Source organism: Hyperolius riggenbachi, chromosome 2, assembly GCF_040937935.1.
Source record: "Hyperolius riggenbachi isolate aHypRig1 chromosome 2, aHypRig1.pri, whole genome shotgun sequence".
Lineage (NCBI taxonomy): Eukaryota > Metazoa > Chordata > Amphibia > Anura > Hyperoliidae > Hyperolius > Hyperolius riggenbachi.
This window is the reverse complement of record NC_090647.1, coordinates 477412758-477439154: the sequence shown is the minus strand read 5'-3', so window position 1 is coordinate 477439154 and position 26397 is coordinate 477412758. Positions and strand designations below refer to the sequence as shown.

The 26397-nt window shown below is 42.4% G+C and overlaps 1 protein-coding gene and 1 long non-coding RNA gene across 5 annotated transcripts in view; both read right to left on the bottom strand.

Moving 5' to 3' along the window:
• LOC137547082 (uncharacterized) overlaps positions 1–26397 on the bottom strand; it is a 554567-nt gene that overhangs the window by 220099 nt on the left and 308071 nt on the right. The window lies entirely within an intron of this gene.
• The window catches only part of CUX1 (cut like homeobox 1), a 541156-nt gene that overhangs the window by 220099 nt on the left and 294660 nt on the right, over positions 1–26397 (bottom strand). For all 4 annotated transcript variants that reach the window (XM_068270260.1, XM_068270261.1, XM_068270263.1 and 1 more), the window contains 2 exons: positions 8656–8704; positions 1403–1504 (listed from right to left, as the gene is read on the bottom strand). In XM_068270260.1, coding sequence (XP_068126361.1) covers positions 1403–1504; positions 8656–8704 — 151 coding nt within the window. The remainder of the gene's footprint in view (positions 1–1402; positions 1505–8655; positions 8705–26397) is intronic.

The following is a 26397-nucleotide window of genomic DNA, read 5'->3' as shown; positions in this document are numbered from 1 at the left end:
TTAAGAAAAAAAAGGAAGCCTGCATTTCCCACTTAAATCATATTATAACACGGTGGGGTCCCTGAAAGGTTAAGACAATAGCAGTTTTGTGACTGCAGTATCATACAAGCAGAGCCAGGACAAGGTCCTCCAGCACCCAAGGCTGAGACACCAAAGTGCGCCCCTCCATCCCTCCACCCCAGCCGTAACACACTGATTGCTCTTAGACTAAGAGGCACCCCAGCGCCCCCAACGCCTTAATCTCTAGTTATCTGGCTTGTAGTCACTTCCATGTATCTCCTTTTCTTGTTTCTTTCTGCTTCAAACACAATTAGGAATGACAGCTGAATGAATTGTGCTCCCCCTCCTACACTGCGCCCTGAGGCTGGAGCCTCTCCAGCCTATGCCTCGGCCCTGCATACAAGTACCCCCAATATTTATTTTTTTAATGAAACTATTCGGTCCTCGATTTACTTAAAAAGTCTAGCTAAGGATTCTGCTGCTATCACACAAGCACACCTCTCTGCAACCCTGAATATAACCTGATATGACTCGGGGAAGGGTAGCAAGTCCTTACCACTTAGTACCAGGAAGTTTCTAAAAAAATCCATTCCAAGTTTGCTGGATGATTGAAGCCGGTTTCAGACTGCATAGCTGCGCTGCGATGATCGCACCGCAAAGCTAAAAATAGCCTTCAGGGATTGCCACAGCAATGCAGGGCAATCTGCCTTCTGGCTGCAAGCCAAGCAGGAAATGAGGCTCTCTATCGCTCACTTCCTGTGTCCAAAATTTTTATTGCACGTAAGTATACTGAAAAAATATGCATCTACGCATGCGTGCCGCAACGCAAACACCAAGCATTTTTAAATCTCAGCGTTGCCATAGACTTGCATGACTTCCGGTTGTTGGCACACATATTGCCCGACAACGCACTGTTGCCCATGCATCAAATTTGCACCAGGTATGAAATGCCCCATAGACTTTCATTGGCATAGTATTACCCTGCGGCAAAACAGGGTAACGCAACGCAGTAGTGTGAAAGGGGCCTGAAGTCTTCTAGAGAGGATTCAAGCTATATATTACCTTATTTTGGAGAAAGGAAATGACAGGTTTACTTTAATTCACAAAACAACAAGTGCATCTCTTGCAGCACCGTAAGCATGTGAAAGGAATGAAGGCGCTTTACATGGACCTGGACGCTACCAGCTGTATGCTCCTTTTTATTGCCTGATGAAGTGGGGTCACGCCTGCGAAACGCGTTGCAAGTTGTTGTGGAGTATTTGAATACATTTCAATGTTTTAAACATCACTACATTTAGCTTGTGTCCTTGCCTCTCCTATTTTTAAGAATGTTATTTACTTTTATTCTGCTGGTGCCTCTGTTCTATTAAATGTGAGAGGAATGAGTAAACGCATTCCTCACCGTGTCAGGCGGTTTCTGCATCTGCGAGGCATTCTGCTGGGATTTGAGAGATGCGAGCTGCTCCTTTAAGGCCTCTGCCTCTCTCTGCACCACCTCTGCTCTCTGAAGGGAGACATAATAAAAAAAAGAAAAAAGAAAAAAAAAAAGAAAGAAAGAAAGAGGTGAGGAGAGAAATACATTCATTTTAACAACTGACAATTAATCTCAGAACATTCATCAATTCATGCCCGACTGACTATAATTGATTTTCCTAAACACTCAACCTAATAAATGTTGAGGGGGGGGGAGAGAAGAAAAAAAAAATCATGGAACGTGATGGATTTTTATTTTAAACAGTACAAGGAAGAAATAATTGAGCGATTATGACAGTAATTTAACGCTAGCAGCAAGGAATCCCCTGCTGCTGTTAATGCTGCGGCCCACTGAATTTATCAGGCTGAATAAATATGAGGAGAAATGGAATCTTTTTTATTCAATTTATTTCTATACTCACGCCGAGAATGATTTCATTTCAGAATGACTTGTGGGAATGACTCATAGGGGGAGACACGGTAGGAACCTTTTAATCTGTTAGGGATGGAATTTCTGTATCAGATTGCTGCTTACAGAATCTGGAGGTGAAAGTGTTAAATATACCAGTGTAGTGGGGATCAGAGGATAAAGTAGCTAGATTCATTTTAAAATAAGGATTACATCGGTTTATCCACATAGCAGTATTCTCTGCGCATCGTCCATCCCCCTCCTCTGTCACCGCCATTTTCATGTAGCCAACACTCTGTAGATTTTCCTTGACCTGAACGACAGAGGCATATCCAGGGTATTGGACAGTGAAGCAGGACAAAAGGGTGCAGGAGCCCGTTTGTAAAAAAAACAGCGCTGCCATAGGCGCTGCCAAAGTGCCCGCTAATCGGGCACTTTGGTGCCCGATTAGCGGCAATACAGTAAAATATCAGCAGCAATGCACAGCAGGCGCTGGAGCAATTTGCTCTTTTGCAAGCCCCCTGCGCTTTGGGCACCGATATTTTATTGTATTGTCGCTAATTAGGCACCACAATTAACCTGCTTTGCCGCATATAGCGGCTTTGAGGTGGGGGGATTACAGTTCGGGGAGGGGGAGGGGGGGATTTAGGGTTAGGCACCGCTTCTGGATTTAGGCACCACCAGGGGGAGTTTATGACAGTAATTTATGGTTAATCACCACGTTAGGGTGTTAGGGTTGTGCACCACCTGATTAACTTCCTTTCAATATTACTTAACTTAAAAATGTAACATATAATTAGGCGGAAACAGAGAAAAACTGGTGAAAAAGCTTTGTGAATCATGCCCATTGGGTACTATAACTGGGATCTATTGTGAGGTGTCTGTATGTGTGGGTTGCCTCTGGGCATTCCATATTCCTGCACAGCAAAAACATTCAGATAAGTTAAATGGCCTGTAGACTATGATGGACTTATAATTATGGTAGGGATTAGATAGTAAGCCCCTCTGAGGGACAGTTAAGTCACAAGACTATATAGGAGATTTGATGCTGGAGGAGGCCCATAGGCACCCATGTTATCACTGGCAATTTGGGCGCCCACGGCAGCAGATACAATAGGGGGAGTCTGGGCCGTCCGCTATGCTATGCCGCCTGCCCCACAGTGAAGGTTTTTCGTATACAGCATTAAAGGCGGCCCAGTCATCGCTGGCATTGCGGCAGGGGAGGTTGGGTTAGAGTAAAGGTGGCCACACACCATACAATTTTTTAAAGATCTGCTCAATTCAAGAATAGCAATCACTTTTTCTGACTGATTGTAACAATTCAAAAATCTGACCAATGTACCACACACTTATGTTCAATGTTTCCCCAATCATGAATTAAATAATTGAAAGCTCAGAAAATTTTTTTGTAACTGTACATCAAGTAATTAACAATCCATCACACACCATACAATTCTTGATAAAGTTGGTCTTAGATTTCCAACATGCCCAAACTCCAAAATTGAAAAAAAAGCAAAAACAAAAAAAACAAAAAAAAAAGCGGGAAATTTGATCGGATTTATCAAAAACAAAGAAATACTGTTGATTTTTCGGGCAACCAATCAAAATTATCGGATTGGTGAAAAATTGGATCTTTTAATGGTATGGTGTGTGGCCGTCTTTAGGCTTCGGTGATGAGGAGGGGGTTGGTTAGGGTTAGGCATTGGAGGGGGTATGGGTCAAGGGCTAGGCATCATCAATTTACCACTAATTTACTCTCTAAAAGACCAGCAGAAAAAGTAAATGGCACCACCTCTCTCGCAGACTTGTACTAAATACAGAACCACAATATGATTCAGTATTTTGGGTTGAAAGAGGTCAGCAGGGGGCAGACATGCTGCATTGTTCTCTTATTAAATGTCCAGTGATATTGCTCTAACAGGTTTTAAATACACTTGGCCTGTGTGCTCAGGCTTTTTTTTTTTTTTTTTTTTTACTGTGTGGCCCCAAAGGAAAATATTTTAATTTTAGGGACAAAATGCGCCCACCATGCTTTTCCTGGTGGCCCCCAAAGCTCTCTACAGTTGTTAATTCCATACGGCCCACATGCCATAGTAGCGGTGGCGCATGCAGTGGCCACCTCATATTGTCAATCAGCCAACCACTGATTAGCAGCTGCTATGCCTTCAGCAGTAACAGCCACTGCTTAGCAGCTGCCACTGTGATAACTGCACACAGTACACGGGTTATTTCTCATGGAAATGTTCCATATGACAAAATGTCCCAGGCATAGTGACAGCACTCTCAAGTACAGTGATAGGGCACTTGGCCTAAAAACTTAGGACACCCCTGCCTTTATGCTACCTTCCATACATGAAACTAGAAGGGAAGTTTTAACTGTTCCCATTAATAAAGTTGAAATTATCTAGAGTGGAACAGCATCAGTGCAAGAAGTACATGTTCATTGTCTACACAAGAGCGCTACAGCATAAAATCCCATTCAGTGCATGCCCAGATCCAGGCTCTTTGCAGTGTGATCATACACTCCCCAAAGATGTGCTTAATCAAAACGTCATGTACAACGCTAGCCTGCCAAAAGACCTTGGTTAGAACTACAAATCCTTCTTGGATAAACGCAGGCGCGTGTTTGCCAAAGCAGAGGCACATAACTCCAGTCTAGAACGCAGGCCAGGACCAATTTCTCAGCATGTTATTATGGTGTGTATTAGAGAGCATTTAACACTGTGATCATTTCATAATAACATTTCAGTACCATTTCTTTCATTGTTATAGGCCGATTTCCTTTTTGTAAGTACGCACACACCCTACAGGAGCAGAAGAATAAATCTGTGGTGCCCTAACATTTTCTTTTAACTATTTCACATTTGCTAGCCAAAAAGCCTAAAGATAGGCTTACAAATAAAAATCTGTCTCTGACAGGTAGCTATACAGGAGTGATAAAACATTTGCCATAACTTGGTCTACAACGGGGTGATCAGTTGTTTCTACATGCCCCTGGATCCTTCTAAAACCGTTATTCCACATACCAGAAGATTAAACTAGTTTTCCCTGGAGGGTGGTAAAAGGCAGCGATGACCATTATGAACATCTAGCTCCTTCTCTGCCACATGGATTGAAGACTGTTAACTCCTTAAAGGGGAACTTCAGCCTAAACAAACATACTGTCATCAAGTTACATTAGTTATGTTAATTAGAATAGATAGGTAATATAATCTCTTACCCACCCTGTTTTAAAAGAACAGGCAAATGTTTGTGATTCATGGGGGCTGCCATCTTTGTCATGGGGGCAGCCATCTTTTTGGTTGAAAGGAGGTGACAAGGAGCAGGAGACACAGTTCCAACTGTCCTGTGTCCTGATTACCCCTCCCAGCTGTGTGCGCTAGGCTTCAAATGTCAAATTCAAAATGTAAAAAAAAACAACATTGCACCAAAACAGCAGAACGAGAACAACAAAATCAGAAATCCCATCATGCTTTGCACAGCATCAGGGGAAAAAAGCCCGGGCAGTTTTCTTCTGTGCAGCTAAAAATGAGGCTTGTATAAGAGAAACAAAGTTCTGATGCTGTGAAACTGTTAAAGAAACACCAAGCCTTTTCAGTGCTGCTGAGTCGATTTTTAGTCCGGAGGTTCACTTTAACAAAATGATGCTCTGTTATTAATCTAGCCTCTCCCCAGGGATCCCTTAGCGAAGTTATTTGTGTACTTCTGATGACACTGTTACGAGAATGTAGACGACGTCTACCGTGCTGTGATGTAATGAAAACGTGGGTGCCAAGGATGGATAGTGGATTGTGCCACTGAACAAGGCAAAATTCAAAGCTATGGTATACTGTATGCTACAGTTTAATCACACACTCACACACACTGCAGCCACGGGACGCAAACTTTCTGGGGCCGTGTAAGGTGAAAACAAAGTGATACTCAATTGGTACCTTTCTTTTTTAAAATTATATATTGGTATTTATCTAACGGGGTACCCCCAAAATATTGGATTCTTGTATTGGCTGTGTGTGAAGCTTAAAGAGATACTGAAGCGAAAAAAAAATTATGATATGATTTGTATGTGTAGTACAGCTAAGAAATAAAACATTAGGATCCGATGCATCAGTCTGTTTCCAGTACAGGAAGAGTTAGGGCTGGTTCAGACGGACGTTTGCAGAGCGTTTACTGCCAGCGTTCGGGGCTTGGTGTTAAACGCTCCCATTTAAGTGTATGGGAGCGTTTGTACCAAGCTTTCAAGCGCGTTTGCACGAACGCAGCGTTCGGGTCCCGATTTTCCCTGGAGTTCAAGGAGCCCCTGGAAGCTACATGTAGCTTCCAGGGGAGGTTAACCGCGACGGCTAATGTCCCCCTAGGGGAAGAAAAAACGCGACCGCATCCAAACGCACACGAACGCTGCTGAACGCGACGCCAGCAAACGCAACGCCTCCAAACGTCCGTCTGAACCAGCCCTTAAGAAACTCCAGTTGTTATCTCTATGTAAAAAAGCCATTAAGCTCTACGACTTTCAAAGTCGTGGAGAGGGCTGTTATCTGACTTTTATTATCTCAAGTGTTATTGAACTATTTACTTTTTCTCTGCTAGAGGAGAGGTCATTAGTTCACAGACTGCTCTGAAAGAATCATTTTGAATGCTGAGTGTTGTGTAATCTGCACATATTATAGAATGATGCAATGTTAGAAAAAACACTATATACCTGAAAATTAAAATATATGAGAATATTTTCTTTGCTGCTAAACTTCTAGTAATTATTCATAGTACACAATCGATTCATTATATCATATATTTTTTTCCGCTTCAGTGTCTCTTTAACCAGTTCGCATTCAGTAGTTTTTCACTTTATGCATCCGAGCTATGTTCACCTCCCATTCATTAGCCTATAACTTTATTACTACTTATCACAATTAACTGATCTATATCTTGTTTTTTCCGCCACCAATTAGGCTTTCTTTGGGGGGGTACATTTTACTAAGAGTCACTTTACTGTAAATGCATTTTAAAAGGAAGAATAAGAAAAAAAAAACGGAAAAAAATCATTATTTCTCACTTTTCGGCAATTATAGTTTTAAAATAATACATGCCTCCATAATTAAAACCCACGTATTGCATATGCCCATTTGTCCCGGTTATTTCACCATTTAAATTATGTCCCTATCACAATGTATGGCGACAATATTTTATTTGGAAATAAAAGTGCATTTTTTCCGTTTTGCATTCATCACTATTTACAAGCTTATAATAAAAAAAAAAAATAGAAATATTTAATCTTTACATAGATATTTAAAAAGTTTAGACCCTTAGGTAAATATTTGTGTTTTTTTTTATTGTAATGTTTTTTTTTTTTTTAATTAAACATTTTATGTGGGTATTTTTGGGAGGGTGGAATTGAAATTGTATTTTTTTTTTTTTTTTGTAAATATGTGTATTTTTATTTTACATTTAAATGTAGTTTACTTTTTGGCCACAAGATGGCAGCCATGAGCTTGTTTACACGCTTAGAGCGACGTAGGGGAACATAGGAAGCAGAAAAAGCGTAGCTTCCGAGAGAAGCTGTCGCTTTTTCTGCGGGGGAGAGGAATCAGTGATCGGGCACCATTGCCCGATTCACTGATTCGCTGGCTAACAAACCGCGGGCCGTGAGCGCGCGTGCACGCGCGCGATCGGCCGCGGGATTGCGCAGGAGCGCACATGGCTTCCTGGACGTGAGTTTCACGTCCAGGAATGTCAAATAGTTAAAGCTCAACTACAGAACATATATTTTATTTTACATATATTTTAGATTTAAATAGTGTTTATAAGGGGTTGGAATCTCATTCGTATTTTCATTGCTGTCCCGTCTCTGCCCCTGCGAAAATTTTCATCACTTAAAAATGGAGGGTGGTGAAATCTCTGAGAATGATAGAGACAGCAACAAATAAAACACTATGGCCTCAATTCATAAAGCATTACCGCATGCGGTAATGCTGAAAACAGCAGACTTTCCCGAGCACTTAGCAATGTGTCGATTCATAAAGGCTGTTACCGCATGAAAAGCTGACATTACCGACCAGGGAGATAAATTACCGACTTGGCTGTAGTTACCTCCAACACCTGTCAGTAAATTGTCAGCAAATGTCAATTCATAAAGCCTTCAACAAGCGGCAAGCCTGACGATAGTTACTGACACCTCTGGTGAGGTGTTAACAATGCAAAGTGCAGGGAGCCAAAGTCTGTGTGAGTCATCTGTGCAGAGAGCAGTCTGTGTGAGTCATCTGTGTAGGCAGGGAAAGTCTGTGTGAGTCATCTGTGCGAGTCATCTGTGCAGGCAGGGAAAGTCTGTGTGAGTCGTCTGTGCAGTGCAAAAGAGCGATATTGCCACACTGCTCTACTCTACCGCTCAATGGGCTGCGGTATTTTACCAACCTTCAACGGCAGCTGGGGAAATCTTTATGAATTAGCACACAGACCGGGAAAATACCGAGTGCGGTATTTTACCAACAACATTTTTTTTTATTGCACTGCTTTTTATGAATCTAAGCCTTTGTAGTGTAGAGGAAGTTAGAACCCCTGATTAATGTTTATTGGTGTACCTCATTTCCTGTCCTAAGAAGGGCAATAAGGATCAGGTAATGAATGGCCTGAGCAGCAAATGCCTGTTTTCGGAACGTTTGTATCTTACATGCTGGCTGTAATCTGTTCAGCCATATATTTCTGAAGATTCAGGTACAGTAGAGACCTTTTGACATATGTTGTACTTTGCAAAATAGTGGGGCTGTAAGGCTTTGGAATTTTACCTGATTGGCTCTTTCGAGGTCTGTCATAATCATCTCAATCTCATCGGCTCTGCAGAGAGAAAAGAAACGTAAACGCTATTAATAAACATGCCAAACTTTTACTGCATAAATAAGCTATACTGATCATCCACAACACTGAAACCACCAAAAATAGAAGTGAATAATATTGAAAAGCTTATAAAAAGGACATTTGTCTAGCCGTGAGATATGCGAAAAGATGAAACTCCAATTCTTGCAAGTGATGGGATATATATGGGAACAAAATAGTTGGAGACGCCCAAAATTGTAAAAAGTTTAAAAACAGTATAAAAGTAAGGTAAGAGGTTGCTTACCTAAGGGATAGATGTCTAGACCAGTGATCTGCAAACTTGGCTCTCCAGCTGTTAAGGAACTATAAGTGCCACAATGCATTATGGCAGTTGACAGCCCCAGTCATGATTCATAAAGGCAAATGCATTGTGGGACTTGTAGTTCCTAACCAGCTGGAGAGCCAAGTTTGCAGATCACTGGTCTAGACTATTGTATCAAGACAGACAGTTTATTAGCACATGAGAAACCGCGTGAGCCACAATGCCTACTTCTTCAGGTCAATACTCTGCCTTTTGTGTAATCCTTGTGGAGCTTTGTATGCAAATTTTCCTGTGCGTTTTTTATAACAGCAGCTAATGAAAGTCAATGAGAATTCGCATGCCATGTGTGAATGTATGCTACAAGATGTAAGTTTACTATTGCGCATGCGAGAACACAAATGTAATTACGCAGATTTTAGCGTCAGTGTTATTCTCTATTGACTTTCAGTAGACATTTTTGCACATTTTCATACGAATTGTAAGTGTGCACCCTGCCTTACCACCACAGTTATGCCATTGTGCGTTTATCCAGGGCCGGATTTACCATAAGGCACTGTAGGCACATGCCTACAGGTGCCTGATGATGGAGGGGCGGCTCACTCCCCTTCCCTATGCAGAATCCTGATGAGAGTGTAAATGAGCGGTTACTCACCCTGCTCTCGGAATTCCACTGACGAGATCTCCCTTCAGTCAGGGGCACCTCTAGCTACCTAATACTGAGGTTTCTCTAACTACCCAATACTTGGGGGCACCTCTAGCTACTTAATACTGAGGGTACCTCTGGCTACCTAACGCTAAGGGGCATCTGTAGCCACCTATGTTGGGCAAGGGAAGTAAGGGAGAAGTGACAGCTGGGACACCCAGCACACTTGCAGCGCGGTTTGGAGGGGGTTTGTAGATTCATGGAGGGTGAAGTCTAGGGTGCCAAGACATCTGTGCCTATATGCTCCTGTGAGGTAAATCCGGGCCTGCGTTTATCCATCCTTAAATGCTGTAAGCCGATGTCATAAATTATCTCCGCATCAAAAATATCCCACAAGCAAAAAAAAAACAAAAAAAACTCACAAGCAAAAGAAAATGTTTCCTAGCACCCAATCCAAACACATTCAGCCTACTTGTAATCAATGTTAGGCACAACATAAGCATGCACTCTTTTAGTCGCTGAAAAGGGCTCAGAGAAATAAGCACAGATTTCTTTTCGATGGATCTTCCCTGCTAATTGCAGCGGTTTACATTCCAGTCCTCTTGTTTAAGAAGACTAGGTCTGTTCAAAACAGCTCCTAATTATAGATCAGCACTGTAAATAGGAATTCATCTTAATCTCTACACGTGTAAATATTTTTATTCATTGCTTCTTGTTGAAAGCAGAACTTGTTGTATCGGTGCTTTAAATGATTTTCAAGAGAATAAACATTTTAACAGGATGCCATTCTATTTAATAATAGATACAGCTTCTGTCCTATTTTGGTCAGTGATGAAGATATCACAGTATATCAGGACAGTTTATCCTTTACGAGATTCTGAAGTCAAGGCTAACTTTACTGGGACTGTCTACCCCATATTAAAAAATCCATTTAGTTGCTACAAACTAGAAGGACACCTAAAGTGAAAGGGATATGGCTGCCATATTTATTTCCTTTTAAACAATACCAGTTGCCTGGCATCCTGATGATCTTTCTAGGCAGTAGTGTCTGAATCACACACCCAAAACAAGCATACGACTAATCTAGTCAGATTTCAGTCAGAAATACCTGATCTGCATGCCTGTTCAGGCTCTATGGCTAAAAGTACTACAGGCAGAGGATCAGCAGGACTCTATTCTTTAGTTCTGAAGAAAATCAGGAAATCAGGGCTGTAGTATGTATAACGGTAATGATTCTTGCCCTGAAGCAGTCATGTTTTAGATGTGACTAGTGATGGTCATGTCTAGGAGAACTCACGAAGAGTTAACTCTGGTTTGATAAGCATTCAGAGTTTTTGGTGGGATGACTCCTAACAATCCTTTGGGGGTGAACAGGAGGGAATAAAACGTTTGAAGCAGGGGTCCCCAAACTTTTTTGGTCAAGGGCCGGATCAACATACTTCTAGCTGCTGGGGGGCCGGAATATACATAAAATGATGTTGAAAAACATTACATTGAATCAAGGTATTGATTCCCCCCAATCATGCCTGGAGGAGTTCTCCCAACAGCAGCCATTCAGTCGTGCGGCGCCCGGAGATCGTCTTTGTGCACCAGACAGTGAAGCATACCCAGGTGACAACCTGTTATCCAGTTGGACAGCAGTGTCACCTGATGCAGAATTGTATTGGAAGTCAGCGAATTACTGCTCACTGGCTTCTACAGTATATGGATGGGTGGTGCCAGCACTGCTATTCTATATGCAGGCAGCCAATATTTAAAGAAGCATCTGGCCACATCTATAATTTATACATGATGTGTTTGGGGGCCAGTGAAAAAGCCTTGGAGGGCCGCATTTGGCCCGCGAGCCTTAGTTTGAGGACCACTGGTTAAAGTAAACCTGTAGGGAAAAAAGTGCCCCTGTGGAGTACTTACCTCTAACAACAAGATTTGACCCTACTTACTTAAGATTTGAGTACTTACCTCGGCAGGTGGAAGCCTCTGGATCTTACTGAGGCTTTCCCTCATCTCCTTCTGCCAGTCCTATCAAGCGTTGGCAGCCACAACATCAGAGAGACCACAATATTTACCTTTGCCCCAATCGCAGGTGCAATAGCGGCTCTCCGCTCGCGTTCTTGCGGAAACAGCTGAGCCTGATGGGATCCGTTTTACTGCGCAGGTGGCTCGCTCCTGCGCAGTAGAGAGGACCAGATTGGGCTTGGCTATTTCTGATGGAGCCCGAGGGGATGCTGATACTGCGTTTGTGCAAGGCACCCAACAACTGGCGACCAGGGAAGTTTTGGGGGAGCCAGTGATGGATCACTAGACCTGACTACCAACAATGTACTTAAAGAGAAACTCCAACCAAGAATTGAACTTTATCCCAATCAGTAGCTGATACCCCCTTTTACATGAGAAATACAATGATTTTCACAAACAGACCATCAGGGGGCGCTGTGTGACTAATTTTGTGCTGAAACCCCTCCCACAAGAGGCTCTGAATACCGCGGTACTCTGGGCAAACTGCCACAATGTAACAATGTTCACAGACAGGAAATGGCTGTTTAAAGCTGTCTATAACAGCCAGAGCAGCTAGAAACAGCTACATAACCTGCCCACAGTAACAATGTCACCATGTAATACATGTCAGAATGTGAATCTGGGAGAGGAAAGATTTTACAATGAGCAAACACTGACTAAATCATTTATACATAATTATTGTAAAAATGAAGCACTTTTTTTTATTAAATTATTTTCACTGGAGTTCCTCTTTAACCCCAAGTTTACCAATTAGCAAATAAATAAGGTAAACAGTTTTAACCCTCCCAGTACCTTAAAAAATAGTCAGAAGATTTTAGGTGTTCATTTTTATGATGTTTTTAATGCTTTAGACCATAGATGAAATTCGGGCATAGTACCACTTTAACTTTTCCGCTTTCCTCCCACAATGCAACTACCTTTGGTTAATATCGAACCAAACTGGCCCTGCAGAACATGAGTGGGAATTCCCTCAGAGGCAGGAAGTAATGTGACTAGCTGCATGTACTCTGTAAAGTGCTGTGTAATATGTACAATGCAATTCAATCTTATCTATGTGATAACAGTGCTATTAAATGCATTTCCATTTGACACAGTAATTTATTAGGAGGCTGTAAAGATGTCTAGAGATAGAGTTCTATTCCTATTCATGTGAATGCTCTAGCTTTTACTATCATGTGGAGTTCACACTGATTGTAGGCTAAGTTCACAGGATCCAGCAAAGTCTACAGACCTGTGATATTCGTTATGGAGTGGTTGTTAAGGCCCATACACACGTCGGATTTTAGCGAACGACCCGTCGTTTGAACGTTCCGTCGTTCGGACGTTTTCGCGTCAAATCCGACGTGTGTACAGACTATCGTTCGGGTGATAAGACTGGTTACCAGCGATCCGCCCAGCGGATCGTTGGTAACCAGTCTTATCACCCGAACGATAGTCTGTACACACGTCGGATTTGACGCGAAAACGTCCGAACGACGGAACGTTCAAACGACGGGTCGTTCGCTAAAATCTGACGTGTGTATGGGCCTTAACTGAGATGATGATGGGTAAATTGGTGTTCTGTGACATGGCGTCCAGGAAAGGCTGACCATTCAGTTGCCAGAAGGGCTTGTATGAGCTCAACTAGCTCAGATTTCATATAACAGCATAAAACCTGCTAGTGTCTAGTTTTGCCCTCTACCCTTCCCCTGCCAGATGCCTCCTTTTATGTTTCTTGCACTATTCCTAGACACCTTTACACCCTCCATTTTTTTAACTTTGCTCATTTTGGTCTTTATTACCATGGCGGAACAAACACAGTTTCCTAAAATACCTGAAACCTTTACTAAGCTTCTCTGAAGACTACCATTGCTGGGGGCACTTGAAGAACTTTAACCAAGGATTGAACTTCATTCCAATAAATAGCTGATAACCCCTTTCCCACGAGAAATCTTTACCTTTTGTCAAATAGATTATCAGGGGGATCTGCCCCATAACACCGCGTGATGTTTGGGCACCCCATATGTGCCCATGTTAATATGGGAAATGTGGGCATGAAGAAGCCTGTGGGTTTATCGGTGAGTTTGCAGAGGGGTGGGACTGTTAGCAGCAGTAAGAATTGGCAATCACAAATGAGGTCAACATCTGGTTGAGGACGAGCGGTAGGTGCTGGCCTAGAAGAATAGACCCCACTAACCCCATAGTGCTGTACTACAAAGTGGTCCCAAATCATTATTTAGCATTATATAGCGCCGACATCTTCCTAGGCGCTGTACAGAGTACATTGTCACTTAACTGTCCCTCAGAGGAGCTCACAATCTAATCCCTACCATAGTCATATGTCTATGTATGTATTGTGTAGTGTATGTATCATAGTCTAGGTCCAATTTGGGGGGGGGGGGAGAGGGGGGGGCGGAGACAATTATTTTATCAGTATGTTTTTGGGTTATGGGAGGAAACCAGAGTGCCTGGACGAACCCCACCCCCACGCAGACACGGGGAGAACATACAAACTCCATGCAGATTGTGCCATGGCTGGGAATCAGAACCAGGGACCAGTGCTACAAGTGAAAAAAAACCTAGACAACCCAAATCTGTAGTCTCAACATTATTGCAGGGCTGTGAAATTGGTACAAAAATCTTCCGACTCCGACTCCTCAGTTTATGAAACCTCCAACTCCTGGTACCCAAAATGGCTCCGACTCCATAGACCAATACTTACCAGGGCTGTGGATTTTGTACAAAATCATCAGACTCCGATTCCTCAGTTTGTGAAATCACCGACTCCAACTCCGGAACTTGGACGATTGGTACCCAAAATTACTCCGACTCCTCGACTCAGACTCCACAGCCCTGTAGTATTGAACGGTGAAATGGGCTATTCAAAGATCTTTTACTCTGGGCTGTGCTGATGCATTGATCAGAGTGACTGCACCAGCTCAACAGAGTAACCAAGCAACTCATAGTGACCCAAACCACTAGGAAAGTATATGGGATTAAAAAAAGACTGAAAAGCCTTCCTACTAAGAAGCAATGCTTAGTGTGATTTCCCTTCTTAAAACAGAACGTATTTGCGATAATTCAGCTTTAAGTGTACATCTGAGGTTACCCATAATGCACCGTTACTGAATATGCAAATTATCTCCTTATGGCCCTTAAGCCGCATCTACACGCGTAGATGCAGCGGCGATGTTCCTTATCAATCGAGCCGCGGGGCCGCGGAAGAGGTGATCCGGCGGCTAATCGAGCCGCCAGATCGCCGCCTCATCTACACGTGTAGATGAGGCTTTAATCCAGGCTTACATCCAGAACTGCTGATGCACTGAGGAGGACTAAAAGTCCGAAATAGGCTGCCTGCATGTGGGGTTGGTGTGGCTCTGTAAAATTTAAAGCTATAGGCTTGCTATACACCAGCGGTTCTGGATGCGAACCTGGCTACAGGGGGATAGAGATAATTTGCATATTTAGTAGCAGCGCATTGTGGGTAATCACAGATGTTCACTTAAAGCTGAATTATTGCGAATACCTTCTAGACCAGGTCAGTAACTATCCCAGCCAGGAGGAAGTACAGTAGGTGAGCCAGGCTGAATACTGGCCAAGTTAAAGCTGTGCTGGATACGCTTCTAAACCCAGCGCCTGTACGAACACAGCCGAAAGGTCTATTACCAGTGTTTATGGAATAATACGCTTACAAAGCAGGATATGCATTCTAACTTGTAAGCTATGAACTATAATTATTCAGTTGATCAAGCTACATCCACACTGACATTTCCAGATACACCAGGGAAACTGCAGCGTAGAGCAGCTTAGAAAATTAGATTTGCATTTTTCTTTCTTTTGTTCCTTCACACATCATCGCCTTCAAACCATAGAATTAAAAAAAAAAAAATATAGAAGTTAAAAATCCAGTGGATGCAGCCTTAGCTGCACGATCCCTCACATTGCAGCAGGATCTAGACTGTAGCTCAAGAGAAAAATAAAAAACATATTCCATTCTAGGGAAATAAACCCATGTAAGGATTACTACCGAATTGGCCTCCAGTGGCCCGACACGGTGTCCAAATAACTTATGTGCGGAAAACAAAAAGGGCCAGCGCGATCACGCAGCCATCTGAAATGCAGGTCACAGCTCGGCATGTGACCCACTGTGCAATCAAAGCCATTGCCTGTAACTGTCACTCAGGGTTCAATCATTTCAGCGCAGGACAAATTGAACAGCTGTGGCTTGGAGAATTAAGAGTGCTGCATGATTCATCCCGTATCTATGAGGGAAGGCATGCGAGAAGATCCTGTGCTCTGCAATGCATTACAGGCTCTCCTGTCATAGATTAGCTTAATACTTTCACCATCGTGTAACGCAATATTATCGACAGCGATTGTCAAACCTTAAAAATATCCCAAGTGGCTCCCATTATTCCTGCCTGTCACGGGGATGATTTCTCAGTGACCTGTTTGTAACAGAATAGAAGTGGTTTATTGGAGGCATCTATTACTTCAAACGGTGAAGTGCCATTACAGAATCGGTTTGAGCTGCGGCCCCCTCCCCCACGTGTGAACAACAACAAAACAAACAGGAAAGCCTGGAAGATGGACATAGTTACCAGTGAATGGAAGTTAAAGTGGACCTGAACCCCGTGTGTTTTTAGAGAGAAGAGCCCGTCTAATTCCCCCTCCTCTGTAAGTAATCATAAGTGTGATTTGAGCTGTGTCCGCACAGACATTTGGCAGACACAGCTAATATGTAGACACTGGGGTTGCAACGGTATGGTACGGTAGGAGAACCGTAAAAAAAAAATACCACGGTATGACGGTATTGTACAATTATTTGGACACGGGGCCCCCCTCTGTAGCCAGTAGTAGATGGCCGCAGCATAGGAAGCCAGGGTTAGGTGTAGCCAGTAGTAGGTGCTCGCAGCATAGGTAGTCAGGGATAGGTGTAGCCAGTAATAAGTGGCCGCAGTAAACGTAGCCAGGGATAGGTGTAGCCAGTAATAGGTGGTCGCAGTATACGTAGCCGTAGCAATTGGGGGAGATACTGTACAGTATAAAGACTCTGTGCGAAACCTTGGGGTGATCCTGGATGGAAATCTAAAACTCAAACAGCAGATATCAGCTGTCGTCAAGTCTTCCTTCTTCCATCTAAGAAATCTAGCGAAAATCAAACACCTTATCCCAGCTGAAGACCTACCTGCCCTGGTTCATGCATTTGTATCCTCCCGCCTAGACTACTGCAACACCCTGTTCATCGGATCTACAGAAAAGGTTCTGCGCCCCTTACAGCTAGTACAGAATGCTGCAGCCAGACTCCTAGCCAATGCCCCCCGCAGCTCACACATCACCCCAGTACTGCAAACTCTTCACTAGTTGCCAGTAAAATGGAGAATCAATTTTAAGATCTGCCTGCTGACATTCAAGGCTCTACACATGGGACCCAAATACATAGCGGATCTATTGGAACTTTATGCCCCTCCACGCACCCTCCGCTCTGCCAACAAGATGAAGCTGATTATTCCCAGGATACACTTAACATTTGGTGCTCGGGCCTTTTCCTACGCAGCCCCTACTCTATGGAACTCACTTCCACAATCAGTACGAGAGGCTCCCTCTCTGGACAGCTTTAAAAAAAGGCTAAAAACTCACCTCTTTTCCCTAGCCTTTGAGACTACATAATGCAGGGTCACAGCGCTTTGAGTCCCCAGGGAGAAAAGCGCTATATAAATATTATTGTTATTGTTAATAGGTGGCCGCAGTATAGGTAGCCAGTGATAGGTGGCCGCAGTATAGGTAGCCAGTAATAGGTGTAGCCAGCAGGGATGAGCAGAAACTACGCCAGTGCGAAGCCGTAGTTTGGCGAAGCGTAATTGAGTAAAACTACGCGTAGTTCCAGCGTAGCGAAGTTGGCTGACTACGACCATCCCTGGTAGCCAGTAGTAGGTGCTCGTGGCAAAGGTAGCCAGGGACAGGTGTAGCCAGTAGAGGGTACTTGCAGCATAGGTAGCCAGGGATAGGTGTAGACAGTAGTAGGTGCTCGCAGCATAGGGAGCCAGAATTAGGTGGCCGCAGCACAGAGAGCCGGGGGAGGGAGAGGGGACGCAGCAGCAGGAATAAATACTCACTTGCCGGCAGCAAGTTCCTTCACGATGTACGGGCTTCATTCTACTTCCTGTTCTTGCATCATCTTGTAATAGCGCCCAGGGGGCGCTGTTTCAAAAAATGCAAGAACAGGAAGTACAGTAAAGCCAGTACATCGTTCAGGACAGAGCTGGCTGCCCGCAAGTGAGTATTTGTATCCCCGCCACTGTTTGTGCGCTCGCCGATGCGTTGCATCCCTGCCACTATGTCATCCTGCCCCCCCCTGGTTGCCCCGCCCCCTGAAGCCGGTAAAACGAGATTGTGCATGGTATGATTACCATGCACAATCAAACCGTGGTATATCGTCATACCGGTATAAAGTGGGAACCCTAGTAGACACAAGATGTTAAAGAGAGACTGAAGTGAATAAAAATTGTTATTTTCACCTGGTAGGTAGCAAAATCCAGTCAGATTTCCTGTTTTTATTCGATAAAAGTTGATCAGGAATCGTGGATTTTTCTAATCAATTTTTATGAAAATTGAATGGTGTGTGTGTGGTAGATTGTCAATTTATTAATATATACACCCAAGCAATTTCCTCCGAGTTTGAAATAATTTTTATAACACTTGAGGAAAAATTTAACATAGGTGTGTGGTACATTGGTCAGTTTGGTGTTACAATCAGTCAGAAAAATTGACTGCTATTCTTGAATTGAACAGATATTTAAAAAAAATTGTATGGTGTGTGGCCACCTTTACAGATGGCCGATATAAGATTATGCTCATGCATTTTAAAAGACCGACATGACAGATCAAATTAGATCACTTTGTTCAATGTCCCCGTGTGTACAGATCTTTAAACGACCTTTCCACTAAAGTGTATGGAACCTCCCTCTCCATCGTTCTTCCTATAACAATCCTATCGTTGGTAATCGTCTTGCGGTCTATTGCTGTTGTCCACACCCTATCAGCAAAGTGCAATTCAGTCTTAACGTGGGTACTTAACTTTACAAGCAAAGCATGGATATTTTTGGACAGGATGTTCTTAATATCAAGGAAAAAATAGAAAAAAGGAGGAGCACTCCATATAGTGTATTAAACCTTTTAATTAAGAACCACGCAAGGGTTAAAAGCACTTACTAGAAAGTGATGAACATCAGACATATCATGGGTTAAAAACCCCCAAATCAATGACCCCGCGTGGCAACCTGTTCCTCCTCTGTGGCCAGCAGTGGAAATAGTCCTGGATGTTAATGGACACCGGGAGCCTATCCTCTGGTCAAAGGGTGCAGCAACTTTGCAACGCGTTTCGGCGTATCCACGCCTTTATCATCCAGGACTACTCCCACTGCTGGCCACAGAGGAGGAACAGGTTGCCACCCGGGGTCATTGATTTGGGGGTTTTTAACCCATGATATGTCTGATGTTCATCACTTTCTAGTAAGTGCTTTTAACCCTTGCGTGGTTCTTAATTAAAAGGTTTAATACACTACGGAGCGCTCCTCCTTTTTTCTATTTTTTCCTTGTGCTACAGTTATACCCTTCAGTCGGGGTCGAGGAGCTGCCTGTGATTGTATTAGGAGCAACCAAAAGTTGTGTTTGTTTAGCGCAAGATTTCACATCGTTGTCTACTTTTCTTAATATCGCAACTTTATACTGAGAATTACTATTCTTTATTTTCAGAACAAAACCTTTAAATGCTGATATTCAGAAAACACCGCTATGCATGCCTGAGCACCAGGCACCTCTTTCAGTAAAGACACAACTTTTTTGGATGAAATAAAATGAACTTGGACGATTGGGACCGTTGTTGAATCGCCCAAATAAAATATCAGACTAATAAAGCAGAACGCAAGTAAAGCCAGGCAGCCAAACCTTACAACTTGCTAAATGCCCATTTGAGAAAAGTTTAAAGGGGTACTCCACTTCAAAACACAAAAACTATATAAAACAACACTATACCAATTTTGTAACAAAACGCCATTAAAGTGAACCTAAATGGAGAAGGATATGGATTTTTCCTTTTAAAATAATACCAGTGTCCTGACGCTCCTGCTGATCCTGTGTATAGAATACTTTCAGCCCCAGCCCCTCCCCTCAACAAGCATGCAGATCAGGTGCTCTGACTGAAGTCAGACTGGATTAGCTGCATGCTTGTTTCAGGTGTGTGATTCAGCCACTACTGAAGCCAAGGAGATCAGCAGAACGGCCAGGCAACCGGTATTGTTTAAAAGGAAACATCCATATCCCTCTCAGTTTAGGTGCATTTTAAATACATTTTTTTCTGGCAAGCATGCAACCAATGATTTGGGCTCTGATGCAGTAAATGGGTTCTGTAGTACAGGGTCAAAAAAGAAGTCTCCCATTTGGGTGCATCCTTGTGCAATCAACAAATTGTATTAAATAAGTCACGCTGCACAGTGAAGCAGTTTAGAGCAAGAGCACATTGGATTCACAGCTTTCCTAAAGCAAACATATGGCTCCAGAAGCAAATTAGCACCTACAAAGGCAGAAACTGAACAGCATTCCAAGATACTTAATAAACAAGATGACAGCCTTTTTTTCTAACTAAACTCAGTATATTATTTCCACTATAAGGATTCAAATTAATTAAAGGCCATAAACCTTAATACATATGGAATGGTGATAATGAGTTCTTTCTTCCGCTAACAATCAGCTGAAGCTCTACAGTTCGTTATGGAATTATCTGATCATTGGAAGGAACATTAGTGCTTTTTCTTATATTGGTTGTTAATTATAAGAATTCTGTTATACATTTAGCTTTTCTAATGCAAAGTTAAAACTCGTGATAATTGATAATGCAAATTGAAAAGATGACACGTGTAGTATTTTCTGGGGACCGGCAGCCTTTCCCGCCTTAAGGACCAGAGCATTTTTACATGGGGGGGGGGGGGGCGTGGCGCGGGGGAGGAGCGCATTTAGATAGCCAGCGGTATCCCCAGTATAGATAGCTAGGCATGGGTGTCCCCCGTATGGAAAGGTGTCGGTGCCGGGGGAACATCAGGAAGGTGAGTCCCAGTCCTCTTTTTTTCCCCTCCTACCGCCACTGCTTACAGTGAACACTACGATCGGCCGGCAATCACCATGGCTGCTGATCAGCGAGGGGAGATGTCGGCTGCCTGTCACAGCTTAATTTGCCCTCTGCGTCGGGAGTGCTAAAAGCAGGTGGCCTAAATCCTATGCCGCATCAGGCTTAAAGAGAACCTGAACTGAAAATAAAAAGTCAAAATAACCATACACAGGTCATACTTACCGCCTGTGTAGTCTACTCCTCAATCTCTTTCTCCTCTCCTGCGTCCCATTTGTCCACTGTGATCATTGGAATTCTCCATCCTCCATTTTAAAAATGGCCATTACCCCATAACAGCCTCCTGGTCAGCACACTTTTAAACTGTAGTATCACCCACTTGAGCCATAGGGAAACATGGAAATTACCTTGCACATTCAGTAACTGACAGCTGCTGATATATAACTGACAGCAACTGGTATATTTCAGTTCTGACAAAACATTGTCAGAACTGGAAGGGATCACTGTAAGAAGAAAATGGGGAGCCTCTGAGAGGAACTGACAGTGAGGTTAGTATGTAATATTCATTTGCAGCTACATCATGTGTTTATTTTAAATCATTTTACTCCCTTCAGGTTCCCTTTAAGCAGACACAAGCGCCGCATATGATTTACTACGGGTGGTCCCCAGGAGGCTAAAGTGAGTCTGAAGCAATAATAAAAAAGAACAGATACTTGCCCAAGAAGAGGGAAGGCTCTGGTTCCTAATTCCTGGTCCCAGGGGCGTAGCAATAGGGGGTGCAGAGGTAGCGACCGCATCGGGGCCCTTGGGCCAGAGGGGCCCCGAAGGGTCCGCCCTTCATCACAGTATTAGCTCTCTGTTGGTCCTGTGCTGGTAATAATCACTTTTATAGATGCTTTGAATAGTAGTAATCTTTAAAACACTGTTCACCATCTCCTTCTTGCAACTCTGACTCTGTGGTTGTCTTTGGCAGGTTTTGGTGCGCCAAATCAATCGTTATGTATAGAGTGCTTGGGGGGGGCCATGTAAAACTTGCACCGGGGCCCACAGCTCCTTAGCTACGCCACTGCCTGGTCCCCTCGTTCCACCCCAGGCTCCTCTATTCAAATCTAGCTCTTTTCTTTCACTCATGGTTAATGGTTGGCTGGAGCCATTTTGGCCACAACCATAAACACTACATTTAGCGAGGAGTAAACAAGGCTTATGATGAGAGGTACACCATTCCTACTGAGAAACATGGTGGTGGATCGCTGATGATTTGAGGATGTGCAAGTTAAAAAGGCATAGGAAATTTGGTCAAAATTGATGGCAATATCAATGCAGTAAGTTTTCAGAAAAATACTGCACTCATCAGCCAGGAAGCTGAGCATGGGATGTACTTGGACATTTGAACATCACAAGGCCAAGCCGACCTGTCATTGGCTACAGCAACATAAAGTGAAAGCCATCTCAGTCTCCTGATCTCAAGATCACTGAACCACTCCGTGGAGGCCTCATGATGCAAGACATTCCAATAATTTACAGGAATTAAGGGCTTTTTTCCAGGAAGAATGGACAGCTTTACCATCTGAGAAGATAAAGAGCCTCATCCACAACTACTGTACCTGAAAAGACTTCAAGCTGTCTTGATGGTAAAGGGGTCAATACACAGTTTCAAGAATTGGGGTATGTGAACTTTTGATCAGGATCAATTGGAAAATTTAAGGGATTAGTATTTAAAAAGAGTAAATACAGTTGTTTGACAATAAATGGCTTCAGCCAACCACTAACCATGAATGAAAGACAAGTTTTTGTGTCATCATTCATAGTGTATGAAATATGGTTAAAAAAATCATAAATGCTGTAAACTTATGAGCAAATGGCCTCAATTCACTAAGATCATGCTGGAGATAATAAGGCAAGAGAAAACTTACCACCACACCTCAATCTTGCCTTACTAAGATGTAGGGATAAGTTTTCGCAGTGAGAGTTATCTTATCTCTTCATTCCTTAAGTTATCTCCTCTGTAGTTATTTTCACATGCAGTTAATTAACAGCCTGTCTTTAAAGTGCATCCAAGATTAACTTTTACTCATTGCATAATTGAGTTCCTTTCATATAGTTTATAGGGCATGCCTCAAGCCAAATATTTTTTTCGTTTTGTTTTAATACTCTAATTTCCTATAAACGAAACAAACCTCGCTCACAGCTCCTTTAGTGCCTTGGCACTGTAGCAAGGGCTTATGGGAGCTCAGTCTGGGCAGGAGAGGGGACTGAATTTACACACAGGCAAGCTGATAGCATCTCCAGCCCTCAGCCTGTGGCAATGTGACAAACAGAACATGGCTGCCCTCATTGTATCACAGGAATAATTGATCATAAACTTTTGAAGCTGTTTGCAGCTAGATATGCAGTGTAAACTATCTAAACTTTAGATAAGATATATAGACAAGTTACTTGTTATAGTTAGTTTTTTATCTCGGATCCGCTTTAATGTTAGAATTCTGGAGTTATTTTAAGGATTGAAGAGTTAACTTTAGAGATCTCAAACTTTAGGTTTGCCTGAGGTAAAATGTTTCCTGAATACTACATGCCTTATCACCATGGTGATAACTATTGAAACGTTATTAAAAGACAGAAGATAAGCTTAGTGAATTGAGGCTATTATCTACTATGAAATGTCTACCGCTGAGCGTATCGTTCAGAAACCGTGCTATCAGTCTGCCGACAGACTGTACACACGCTCTACTATCGCTGGAATGCCCGCGCGGGAGGGTCTGACGGACCCGTCGTTCCTTATGGCAGTGCGTGTGTGCGCACCTTAAGAATGATTTGTAGTTCTAGACTTGCTGACTTAAAAGTATAAGTATGGTGATTTGAGTTCCATTCCTATATCTTATGGTTGCTCAGTCGAGTTCAATACTTGGTGAATTTTTGGATGCCAAGGCCTGACTATTAGCCACTGCCTCTTTAAGCATTTGCATAGGCATGGTCATGACTTCATGAATCCATTAAAGAGGAATTTTAATCCAGGATTAATTTTTTTCCCAGTTAGTAGCCAATACCCCCTTTCCCAAGAGAAATCTTTACATTTTTTTAATAGGTAATCAGGGACATCTGTATGGCTGATATTGTGGTGAAACCCCCTCCCACAGTGTGATGTCATGGCCATAATCCTGACAGTTTGCTGTCTGTAAACCTTGTTACATTGTGGGAATTAATGGCTTTTTCCAACTGCCAAGCAAACAATATCTCCCTCTGCGCATAGAACAGTAAAAAACATTCAGTACAGATTACCTGGCAGAACCAAAGATGTCACCTCAAGTGATAAATAAATATTGTAAACAAACAATTTTTTAAATTGTTATTTTCACTACAGTTCCTCTTTAACCTTTGTTGCCCCTTCTGCTTTAATTTTCTCAATTCTGAGAATCTCTCCAGTAAATTTTTGGCTTGAATTATCCAAATGACTTATTTTAATTGTACTATAAATCCTTGTACTGAACAAGCTGTACTTTTCCAGACTGATCAGATCATCCGACAGTCTAGAAGGCTCTCCACACTTTTCTCCAGCACCACAATTCAAGAGGATCAATTGTTTTGACGCTGACCTTCAGTATCAGCCACTAAAGCCGCAAATCTCATAAAAGGATCAATAGGGTGCCTTGAGAGCTGGAAAGGGTGGAGCTAGACCTTTACAGGAAAAGTCAAAAGGTATGTATCATTATTCTTGCCATCCGTTTGCACACCAAGGAATTTTTGATGACACATTATCCTCACATACTTCATTTCAATTACCGAGATTTAAGAAAAGGTGTCTGAATAAAGAACGCCTCGTACGGCTCTACATAAAGATATGGGTGGCTGTGCACGTTTTTTGATCTCTAGAAGTACTGAGAGACTTGCACTGTGTTCAGTGACCAGCTCACTGTTAGTAGACTTGTTTAATCTGTCTCTCTGAAGAGGAGACATGTCTTCGCAGCGATGACTAAAATGATCTTCAGGACACTTTGTCTACAGCTTTCAAGTAACCCGTCTGCTTGACTGGAGTAAATATTTGCCTACTGTGGCTAAACTGTTTGTTAATGTTACATGCTGGAATTACATATTGTTTATCGCCATGGCAACAACATGAAAAGAATCATTGCCTCCATTTTAATTCCAATGAATCTTAGCGTTTAATTAAATTAAGCACAGTGAAAAAAAGAAAACCATAGCTGGAATGCTGGGCTGCAACAAAATGAATTCCATTTTTGTACAGAGAAAAAAACCCCCACAAAAATAAAAAAATAAATAGCGACTTAGAATATGTTGTCCCGGCGCTAAAACGTCTAATGTAATTCCGCGGCTCTGGGCTATTTGTGTTAGCTCTGTGACTGTTACATAACTGAAAGACACTTCATGATCAATTTGTAATAATAGATTTTGACAATATGAACTAAATTAACGATTAATAATTTATTAATTATCAGGAAGCCCAAGGCGGTATTTGCTGTTTATTTATAAATGGAAGAATCCCACCCAAGAGGAAAGGCTTCTGAAAATGGCATTAAAATGGAACGCATTCAAGTCAAAGGAAATGGCTTGCCCAGAATTTCCCTACTTCAAGATCTGACTTCTTATTTCCTGTAAACGGCTTGCAGTCTCTGAGGAGAAGACGAGAAAGCTTCCAATTGCTGTAACGTCTTTCTAGAAATGCGTGAGCCCAGCAGGATATCCCCCAAATGCACTGAAGAGATCCAATGCTTGTGAAACAATCTGCCACTGTCCAAAGTATTTAATCGCTACAAAAGGTTTTTTGGTTATAACCCAGGACAGCTTATCAAGTAAGGCCAGCGTTATGGTGCCCATACACGGTACATTTAAAACGTTCAATTCTCCTGTTTATTCGCCCAAAATGATCAAATAGAGATATCAATCGAGAAAAAACTGTTGTTTTTTTTTCAATGAGAATCTAATCGGAGATGTTGGAAAAATCTGGGTGATTGTGTATAGCGTATGGTAGGTTGTATAAGAAAACACTATTTGATAAACCAACTTTTTCTTCAAATTCAATCAATTTCTTGGATTTTCAAAAAATAGAACGCTCAGGTTTTTCACGTACCTCGAAAAAATGTTTGAAAAACTATTTGGAAGAATTGTTCAAATTTTTCTGAACGAAAAAAAATGATGAAAAAATTGTATGTATGTGCACCATTACCCAGAATGTGAAGCTATTCTGTGACAAACAGGCATGTTATGTGAATATCGATACCCAGAATTCACCCAGTATACTGAGGTGCTAAGCAAATTCTAAAGCATCATGTGGTAAATTAGTAAGTAGATCACTAAAATTTAGCTCTGGGGTTTAAAATAAGGTTTTTGTAACAAAAAAAAACAACAAAAAAACAAAAACATCTGTATAAAAATCTGGTGACCTGACATGGCACAGCTGAAGGAAGTTGTGTCATGTTTTGAGGGCTAGGATGCTTCCTGGCCTGCTGTCAGACTGCAAGGGGTGGAGCACAGACAGATGTCTATGGTGATACAGCTCCAAAAGTCTGTCCTGCAGGGAGAACCTGCTGAGGGGCTTTTGGCCCGGTACCTTTAAAACTGGTTTATTAGACATCAGTTATTACATTTACAGTGAAATCAAGACAATGCACAGGCACAAT